The following is an 11,426-nucleotide window of genomic DNA, read 5'->3' on the forward strand; positions in this document are numbered from 1 at the left end:
TCAGGACCCACTAGCCCTATTAACCCTTTGCCTGCCATCTAAGTCTATTAAACATGCTCCTTTCAGAACCCTGCCAGTCCGAGTCCTGTTAACCCCTTCCCTCCCAGCCCCCCCGCTAGTTGTACTAATGATGCCTCTTGCTCCCATGTGACAGGGGAAGCATTGCATTCTGGACGTATCGGCAAACGCAGTGAGGCGCCTGCAGGCCGCGCAGCTTCAGCCCATCGCCATTTTTATACGGCCCAAATCTCTGGAGAATATCCTGTAAGTACCCCCGGCTGAGGGACTGGGGGGGCCCGGGGCGGGAAGTACAGTGGAACAGTCTGATCTCAGGCAGTCGGGGATTGGGCAGCCCAGATGGGGCAGTAACCATAGAAACAGAGCCCAGTAGGGGGGTGTGGGAGGGACACAAGGCCCCCCTGTACCCCAGGTTTATCCCAGACTCTCATTGTTCTCCCTGCTCAGGGGACCCTACATTTTGTCTCTCTGGGTCTGTGAGTCCAACTGTCTCATTGGCTCAGAGTATTGTGCTCTCATTCCTCCCATTGCTTTCCATTCTCTCTCCTCTCTCTCTTTAATCTCCCCCCCTCCCTCTCCCACCCTCCCTCTCCCGCTCCCCTCCCCCCTCCCTCTCACCACCCTCCCTCTCCCCCTCCCCCTCCCTCCCCATCCCCCCCCCATCCCTCTTCACCCCCTCCCCTCCCTCTCCCCCTCTCTCCCCCCTCTCTCTCAAAATCAACAAATAGCTTATTGGCAGACCAAATACCTTAGCATTGCCAAAGCAGGTATAGGGTGTAATGGGTGGGTGAGGGGGTCAGTATATGGGAATGGGGGGGGGGTTTAAGGGGTGGGGATATGGGCCTATAACCCACTCTCTCTGTGACTCTCACTCTCTCTAACCCTATAACCCACTCTCTCTGTGACTCTCACTCTCTCTAACCCTATAACCCACTCTCTCTGTGACTCTCACTCTCTCTAACCCTATAACCCACTCTCTCTGTGACTCTCACTCTCTCTAACCCTATAACCCACTCTCTCTGTGACTCTCACTCTCTCTAACCCTATAACCCACTCTCTCTGTGACTCTCACTCTCTCTAACCCTATAACCCACTCTCTCTGTGACTCTCACTCTCTCTAAACCCTATAACCCACTCTCTCTGTGACTCTCACTCTCTCTAAACCCTATAACCCACTCTCTCTGTGACTCTCACTCTCTCTAAACCCTATAACCCACTCTCTCTCTGTGACTCTCACTCTCTCTAACCCTATAACCACTCTCTCTCTGTGACTCTCACTCTCTCTAACCCTATAACCCACTCTCTCTGTGACTCTCACTCTCTCTAACCCTATAACCCACTGTCTCTGTGACTCTCACTCTCTCTAACCCTATAACCCACTCTCTCTGTGACTCTCACTCTCTCTAACCCTATAACCCACTGTCTCTGTGACTCTCACTCTCTCTAACCCTATAACCCACTCTCTCTGTGACTCTCACTCTCTCTAACCCTATAACCCACTGTCCCTGTGACTCTCACTCTCTCTAACCCTATAACCCACTCTCTGTGACTCAATCACCCACTACTTGTTAGTCACATTCAGCCCAATATACTCTGCAGTAATTGCCCCTACCCCCAATTACCCTACAGTTGCTAGATCTCCTCATTTGCTTCTCATCACTAAAGTCTGTGCCCCCCCCCCCCCATAGCCCCCGGACCTGCCCTGCTCCCCATTTCCCACTCCCCAGGCCAGTACCTCATGGTTCCACCCCCAGTCACTCTCCGCTCCCCCCAGTACCTTATAGCCCTACACACAGTACCTTCCCCAGTGCATATTGGGTCCGACCCCACAGTAACACGTATATTGGGCCCGACCCTACCGTAACCCGTATATTGGGTCCGACCCCACAGTAACCCGTATATTGGTTCTGACCCCACGGTAACCCGTATATTGATTCTGACCCCACAGTAACCCGTATATTGGGTCCGACCCCACAGTAACCCGTATCTGCCATCCCCGGGGTGGCGGCCAGCGCTCCCCCCGCCATAGCCCTTATACCCCTCAAGCATTGCCCCTTCCCACCCCCGTGTACCTGTCCCCCCCCTCTCCTACCGGCGGTCGGTGCGACTGTGAGTAATAGCGACTGTATGAGCAGCAGAATAGCGTGGGCTCCGTGCGTCTCTCCTCCCTCTCTCCCCCTCCCCTCTCCTCCCCCCGCTCCTTCCCCGCATCGCACCCACCAGCTGCAGCTCCAGCGCCTCTTCCCTCCCAGCAGCAGAGCAAGGACAGCGGGAGCCAGGCGGCCGGGCCCCGGGGAGGGACGGGGCATCTTCCAGCAGCAGCGGTACCGCCAGCACCGGGGCCATGGACTGTCTGTGTATTGTCACCACCAAGGTAATCGCTCCCTACCGACCCTCTCTCCCCCTCCCCTCTGCTCCTTTGTGGGCCCTCTGCCTGCCCTCCCCCTGGGGTTACACACTGGGGCACTCACCCAGGGGCACACTCACCCGGGGGCACACACCTAGGGGCACACTCACAGCCATATACAATGGCACTCACAAATGGGCACTCACACAGGGACACTCACAGCCATGTACAGTGGCACTCACCTGGGGGCACTCTCACCTGGGGGCACTCACCCAGGGGCACACTCACCCAGGGGCACACTCACAGCCATGTACAATGGCACTCACACATGGGCACTCACACAGGGGCACACTCACACAGGGGCACACTCACCCAGGGGCACACTCACACAGGGGCACACTCACACAGGGGCACACTCACACAGGGGCACACTCACACAGGGGCACACTCACACAGGGGCACACTCACACAGGGGCACACTCATCCGGGGGCACAATCACAGCCATATACAATGGCACTCACACAGGGACACTCACACAGGGACACTCACACAGCCATGTACAGTGGCACTCACACAGGGGCACACTCACACAATTGCACTCACACGGGGGCACACTCACTCATGGGCACACTCACACGGTGGCACACTCACTCAGGGGCACACTCACTCAGGGGCACACTCACTCATGGGCACACTCACACAGGGGCACACTCACACAATTGCACTCACATAGGGGCACACTCACACGGGGGCACACTCACACGGGGGCACACTCACTCATGGGCACACTCACTCATGGGCACACTCACACGGGGGGCACACTCACTCAGGGGCACACAGGCACACTCACACAGGGGCACACTCACACTGACACTGCCAGCACACATTTACCAAAGACACATGTAAACTGTACACACTTAAATACACCTAGGGGCATACTTACACCAACACACTGACACATGTAAGGCACATTGGCACACATGCATTCATACAGTATATACAGAATACACACACACACATAGGGGTATATACACACACACACACACACACACACACATAGGGGTATATACACACACACACATAGGGGTATATATAAACACACACACACACACACATAGGGGTATATATACACACACACACACACATAGGGGTATATACACACACACACACATAGGGGTATATACACACACACACACACACACAGGGGTATATATACACACACACACATAGGGGTATATACACACACACACACATAGGGGTATATATACACACACACACACATAGGGTTATATACACACACACATAGGGTTATATACACACACACATAGGGGTATATACACACACACATAGGGGTATATACACACACACACACACATAGGGGTATATACACACACACACAGAGGTAACCGTTATATCCATGAACAAAGGGGCTGTGTAAACAGATTTTCTGGGTATTTACTCCCCTGCGGTACCAGCCTGTGAGTGGGCCCGACTGATCCACTGTACTGGGTTCAACTGCAACACGTTCCCCTCACAGCACTCACTCTTATTTATTTATACAGCCATTTTATCTACCTGTGTGTGTGTAATAACTGTTAAATAAAATGTACAGTGTGTGAGTGTGAGAGTGAGTGCCCCCCTTACTGTAACCTACATGTATGTACAATAACAGGCTGGGCTACCGTACCGCTTACTGTATTTATATATGCACCGAGTGAGAGCCGTACTGTGGGGGGATTGGGCAGCGCTGGGGGGGGGTCAGGAATAGAGCAGCGCGGGGTCTGCAGACTGTGAGCTCCTCAGCGCAGGCCTTTGTGTATCCTCCGTCAGTGGGGCCCCCAGGCCTGCTTGTGCTGCCCCTCACATTGGCTGTGGGGGATAGGGCAGGTTAGTGGGGGGATAGGGTAGGTTAGTGGGGGGATAGGGCAGGTTAGTGGGGGGATCGGGTAGGTTGGGGGGATAGGGCAGGTTAGTGGGGGGATAGGGCAGGTTGGGGGGATAGGGCAGGTTAGTGGGGGGATAGGACAAGTTAGGGGGGGAAATAGGGCAGGTTTAGTGGGGGGAAATAGGGCAGGTTAGTGGGGGGATAGGGTAGGTTGGGGGGAAATAGGGCAGGTTTGGGGGGGAAATAGGGCAGGATAGTGGGGGATAGGGCAGGTTGGGGGGGATAGGGCAGGTTAGTGGGGGGATAGGGTAGGTTAGTGGGGGGATAGGGTAGGTTAGTGGGGGGATAGGGCAGGTTGGGGGGGATAGGGTAGGTTGGGGGGAAATAGGGCAGGTTTGGGGGGGAAATAGGGCAGGATAGTGGGGGATAGGGCAGGTTGGGGGGGATAGGGCAGGTTAGTGGGGGGATAGGGTAGGTTAGTGGGGGGATAGGGCAGGTTGGGGGGGATAGGGTAGGTTAGTGGGGGGGATAGGGCAGGTAGAGTAGAGATACAGGGAGCTCTCCATGGTGCTGAAAAGTAGCAGAGCAGTGACACTATGAGAGGAACTGGGATACAGTGAGATTGTCTGTACCTGCCTGTGTCTGTTCCCTTACTCACTCACACACACACACTCACTCACTCACTCACACACACTCACTCACTCACTCACACACACTCACTCACTTACTTACACTCACTCACACACTCACTCACTCACACTCACTTACTTACACTCACTCACACACACACTCACTCACACACACTCACTCACTTACTTACACTCACTCACTCACACACACTCACTCACTTACTTACACTCACTCACTTACACACACTCACTCACTTACTTACACTCACTCACTTACTTACTTACACACACTCACTTACACACTCTCACTCACTTACTTACACTCACTCACTTACTTACACACTCATTTACACACTCTCACACACACTCACACACACTCACTCACTTACTTACACACACTCATTTACACACTCTCGCACACACTCACACACACTCACTCGCTTACTTACACACACTCATTTACACACTCTCACACACACTCACTCACTTACACACACTCACTCACACACACTCACTTACTTACACTCACTCACTCACTTACTTACACACACACACTCACTTACACACTCACTCACACTCACTCACTTACTTACACACACTCACTCACTCACTCATACTCACTCACACTTACACTCTCACACACTCACAATGTTAGTTAAGGGGAGCTGGCACGGTGCCTGTACCCCCCTGTGTGTGTATAGTCAGGGCTTGGCACTGCTGGGCTGTAATGGGCCTAAGGTTGGTTCTGTTGGACACGGAGCGAGTGTAAGCTTATGGGCAGGTTATACACACTTGGCTGCTGGGAATTCACACCTGTCTCACAACAAATGCTGGAATGTGGGGAAATAGAGTTCTATTGTTCTTAATGCTGAGAGGTCCAATCCCATATCCAGTACCTGGTTGTATTTATACTCAGTGTGTAAGGCTTGTGATAGTCGGCATCATTTATTTTGTGCTCCAGTGTAACTCTGTATATTAATCCATCTGGTTTTAAATGTAATCCAAAAACTCAATTTAATTTACCCTTTCTGCTCTATATATATCTCCCTATAACCCCCCCAATAACTCCTCCCATTGCTCCATTTACCCCCCCAAAAACTCCTCCCATTGCTCCATATACCCTTCCGTTTAACTCCTCCTATTGCTCCATATACCCCTCCCTATAACTCCTCCCATTGCTCCATATACCCCTCCCTATAACTCCTCCCATTGCTCCATATACCCCTCCCTATAACTCCTCCTATTGCTCCATATACCCCTCCCTATAACTCCTCCCATTGCTCCATATACCCTTCCGTTTAACTCCTCCTATTGCTCCATATACCCCTCCCTATAACTCCTCCCACTGCTCCATATACCCCTCCCTATAACTTCTCCTATTGCTCCATATACCCCTCCCTATAACTCCTCCTATTGCTCCATATACCCCTCCCTATAACTCCTCCCACTGCTCCATATACCCCTCCCTATAACTTCTCCTATACCTCAATTTAACTTACCCTTTCTGCTCTATATGTATCTCCCTATAACCCCTCCCTATAACTCCTCCCATTGCTCCATATACCCCTCCCTATAACTCCTCCCATTGCTCCATATACCCCTCCCTATAACTCCTCCCATTGCTCCATATACCCCTCCCTATAACTCCTCCCATTGCTCCATATTCTACTGTACAGCGCTGCTTACATAAGTAGCGCTTTATAAATAAAAATATACATACATACATATACCCCTTCCTATAACTCCTCCCATTTCTCCATATACCCCTCCCTATAACTCCTCCTATTGCTCCATATACCCCTCCCTATAACTCCTCCTATTGCTCCATATACCCCTTCCTATAACTCCTCCTATTGCTCCATATACCCCTCCCTATAACCCCTCCCATTGCTCCATATACACCTCCCTATAACTCCTCCTATTGCTCTATATACACCTCCCTATAACTCACCCTATTGCTCCATATAACCCCTCCCTATAACTCCTTCTATTGCTCCATATAACCCCTCCCTATAACTCCTCCTACTGCTCCATATACCCCTCCCTATAACTCCTCCTATTGCTCCATATACCCCTCCCTATAACTCCTCCTATTGCTCCATATACACCTCCCTATAACTCCTCCTATTGCTCCATATACCCCTCCCTATAACTCCTCCTATTGCTCCATATACACCTCCCTATAACTCCTCCTATTGCTCCATATACCCCTCCCTATAACTCACCCTATTGCTCCATATACCCCTCCCTATAACTCCTCCTATTGCTCCATATAACCCCTCCCTATAACTCCTCCTATTGCTCCATATAACCCCTCCCTATAACTCCTCCTACTGCTCCATATACCCCTCCCTATAACTCATCCTATTGCTCCATATACCCCTCCCTATAACTCCTCCCATTGCTCCATATACACCTCCCTATAACTCCTCCTATTGCTCCATATACACCTCCCTATAACTCCTCCTATTGCTCCATATACACCTCCCTATAACTCCTCCTACTGCTCCATATACCCCTCCCTATAACTCCTCCTATTGCTCTATATACCCCTCCCTATACGCTTTCACTATATAACAGTGTGTTTGGATGCCAGTGCTTACTGTACAATGTGCCGGTACTCAGAGCTGTCACTATATAATGTACTGAGGATACCGGCAGTTACTGGCAGTGTGTGTGTCAGTGTATAGGGCACAGTCCCCCCATATATCCCATTTATACTATAGGGCAGTTATAGGGTGTGTGTGTGTCAGTGTATAGGGCACAGTCCCCCCCATATATCCCATTTATACTATAGGGCAGTTATAGGGTGTGTGTGTCAGTGTATAGGGCACAGTCCCCCCATATATCCCATTTATACTATAGGGCAGTTATAGGGTTGTGTGTGTCAGTGTATAGCACAGTCCCCCCATATATCCCATTTATACTATAGGGCAGTTATAGGGTGTGTGTGTGTCAGTGTATAGGGCACAGTCCCCCCATATATCCCATTTATACTATAGGGCAGTTATAGGGTGTGTGTGTCAGTGTATAGGCACAGTCCCCATATATCCCATTTATACTATAGGGCAGTTATAGGGTGTGTGTGTGTCAGTGTGTAGGGCACAGTCCCCCCATATATCCCATTTATACTATAGGGCAGTTTATAGGGTGTGTGTGTCAGTGTATAGGGCACAGTCCCCCCATATATCCCATTTATACTATAGGGCCAGTTATAGGGTGGTGTGTGTGTCAGTGTATAGGGCACAGTCCCCCCATATATCCCATTTATACTATAGGGCAAGTTATAGGGTGTGTGTGTGTCAGTGTATAGGGCACAGTCCCCCCCATATATCCCATTTATACTATAGGGCAGTTATAGGGTGTGGTGTGTCAGTGTATAGGGCACAGTCCCCCCATATATCCCCATTTATACTATAGGGCAGTTATAGGGTGTGTGTGTGTTCAGTGTATAGGGCACAGTCCCCCCATATATCCCATTTATACTATAGGGGCAGTTATAGGGTGTGTGTGTCAGTGTATAGGGCACAGTCCCCCCATATATCCCATTTATACTATAGGGCAGTTATAGGGTGTGTGTGTCAGTGTATAGGGCACAGTCCCCCCATATATCCCATTTATACTATAGGGCAGTTATAGGGTGTGTGTGTGTCAGTGTATAGGGCACAGTCCCCCCATATATCCCATTTATACTATAGGGCAGTTATAGGGTGTGTGTGTGTGTCAGTGTATAGGGCACAGTCCCCCATATATCCCATTTATACTATAGGGCAGTTATAGGGTGTGTGTGTGTCAGTGTATAGGGCACAGTCCCCCCATATATCCCATTTATACTATAGGGCAGTTATAGGGTGTGTGTGTGTCAGTGTATAGGGCACAGTCCCCCCATATATCCCATTTATACTATAGGGCAGTTATAGGGTGTGTGTGTCAGTGTATAGGGCACAGTCCCCCCATATATCCCATTTATACTATAGGGCAGTTATAGGGTGTGTGTGTGTCAGTGTATAGGGCACAGTCCCCCCATATATCCCATTTATACTATAGGGCAGTTATAGGGTGTGTGTGTCAGTGTATAGGGCACAGTCCCCCCATATATCCCATTTATACTATAGGGCAGTTATAGGGTGTGTGTGTGTCAGTGTGTAGGGCACAGTCCCCCCCATATATCCCATTTATACTATAGGCAGTTATAGGGTGTGTGTGTGTCAGTGTATAGGGCACAGTCCCCCCATATATCCCATTTATACTATAGGGCAGTTATAGGGTGTGTGTGTCAGTGTATAGGGCACAGTCTCCCCATATATCCCATTTATACTATAGGGCAGTTATAGGGTGTGTGTGTCAGTGTATAGGGCACAGTCCCCCCATATATCCCATTTATACTATAGGGCAGTTATAGGGTGTGTGTGTGTCAGTGTATAGGGCACAGTCCCCCCATATATCCCATTTATACTATAGGGCAGTTATAGGGTGTGTGTGTGTCAGTGTATAGGGCACAGTCCCCCCATATATCCCATTTATACTATAGGGCAGTTATAGGGTGTGTGTGTCAGTGTATAGGGCACAGTCCCCCATATATCCCATTTATACTATAGGGCAGTTATAGGGTGTGTGTGTGTCAGTGTGTAGGGCACAGTCCCCCCATATATCCCATTTATACTATAGGGCAGTTATAGGGTGTGTGTGTCAGTGTATAGGGCACAGTCCCCCCATATATCCCATTTATACTATAGGGCAGTTATAGGGTGTGTGTGTGTCAGTGTATAGGGCACAGTCCCCCCATATATCCCATTTATACTATAGGGCAGTTATAGGGTGTGTGTGTGTCAGTGTATAGGGCACAGTCCCCCCCATATATCCCATTTATACTATAGGGCAGTTATAGGGTGTGTGTGTCAGTGTATAGGGCACAGTCCCCCCATATATCCCATTTATACTATAGGGCAGTTATAGGGTGTGTGTGTGTGTTAGTGTATAGGGCACAGTCCCCCCATATATCCCATTTATACTATAGGGCAGTTATAGGGTGTGTGTGTGTCAGTGTGTAGGGCACAGTCCCCCCCATATATCCCATTTATACTATAGGGCAGTTATAGGGTGTGGGTGTGTGTCAGTGTATAGGGCACAGTCCTCCCATATATCCCATTTATACTATAGGGCAGTTATAGGGTGTGTGTGTGTCAGTGTATAGGGCACAGTCCCCCCCATATATCCCATTTATACTATAGGGCAGTTATAGGGTGTGTGTGTCAGTGTATAGGGCACAGTCCCCCCCATATATCCCATTTATACTATAGGGCAGTTATAGGGTGTGGGTGTGTGTCAGTGTATAGGGCACAGTCCTCCCATATATCCCATTTATACTATAGGGCAGTTATAGGGTGTGGGTGTGTGTCAGTGTATAGGGCACAGTCCTCCCATATATCCCATTTATACTATAGGGCAGTTATAGGGTGTGTGTGTGTCAGTGTATAGGGCACAGTCCCCCCATATATCCCATTTATACTATAGGGCAGTTATAGGGTGTGTGTGTCAGTGTGTAGGGCACAGTCCCCCCCATATATCCCATTTATACTATAGGGCAGTTATAGGGTGTGTGTGTGTCAGTGTATAGGGCACAGTCCCCCCATATATCCCATTTATACTATAGGGCAGTTATAGGGTGTGGGTGTCAGTGTATAGGGCACAGTCCTCCCATATATCCCATTTATACTATAGGGCAGTTATAGGGTGTGGGTGTGTGTCAGTGTATAGGGCACAGTCCTCCCATATATCCCATTTATACTATAGGGCAGTTATAGGGTGTGTGTGTCAGTGTATAGGGCACAGTCTCCCCCATATATCCCATTTATACTATAGGGCAGTTATAGGGTGTGTGTGTGTCAGTGTATAGGGCACAGTCCCCCCATATATCCCATTTATACTATAGGGCAGTTATAGGGTGTGTGTGTGTCAGTGTATAGGGCACAGTCCCCCCATATATCCCATTTATACTATAGGGCAGTTATAGGGTGTGGGTGTGTGTCAGTGTATAGGGCACAGTCCTCCCATATATCCCATTTATACTATAGGGCAGTTATAGGGTGTGTGTGTCAGTGTATAGGGCACAGTCCCCCCATATATCCCATTTATACTATAGGGCAGTTATAGGGTGTGGGTGTGTGTCAGTGTATAGGGCACAGTCCTCCCATATATCCCATTTATACTATAGGGCAGTTATAGGGTGTGTGTGTCAGTGTATAGGGCACAGTCCTCCCATATATCCCATTTATACTATAGGGCAGTTATAGGGTGTGTGTGTCAGTGTATAGGGCACAGTCTCCCCCATATATCCCATTTATACTATAGGGCAGTTATAGGGTGTGTGTGTGTCAGTGTATAGGGCACAGTCCCCCCATATATCCCATTTATACTATAGGGCAGTTATAGGGTGTGTGTGTCAGTGTATAGGGCACAGTCCCCCCATATATCCCATTTATACTATAGGGCAGTTATAGGGTGTGTGTGTCAGTGTATAGGGCACAGTCCCCCCATATATCCCAT

At 49.6% G+C, this 11,426-nt stretch overlaps 1 protein-coding gene across 1 annotated transcript in view; it reads left to right on the plus strand.

Moving 5' to 3' along the window:
• dlg4 (discs, large homolog 4) overlaps positions 1–556 on the plus strand; it is a 59,476-nt gene extending 58,920 nt beyond the window's left edge. Inside the window, 1 exon segment of the mRNA XM_031898389.1 lies at positions 155–556. Coding sequence (XP_031754249.1) covers positions 155–268 — 114 coding nt within the window. The 3' untranslated portion in view covers positions 269–556.
• The last annotated feature ends 10,870 nt before the right edge of the window (positions 557–11,426 follow it).

This window comes from Xenopus tropicalis, chromosome 3 (genome assembly GCF_000004195.4).
Source record: "Xenopus tropicalis strain Nigerian chromosome 3, UCB_Xtro_10.0, whole genome shotgun sequence".
NCBI lineage: Eukaryota > Metazoa > Chordata > Amphibia > Anura > Pipidae > Xenopus > Xenopus tropicalis.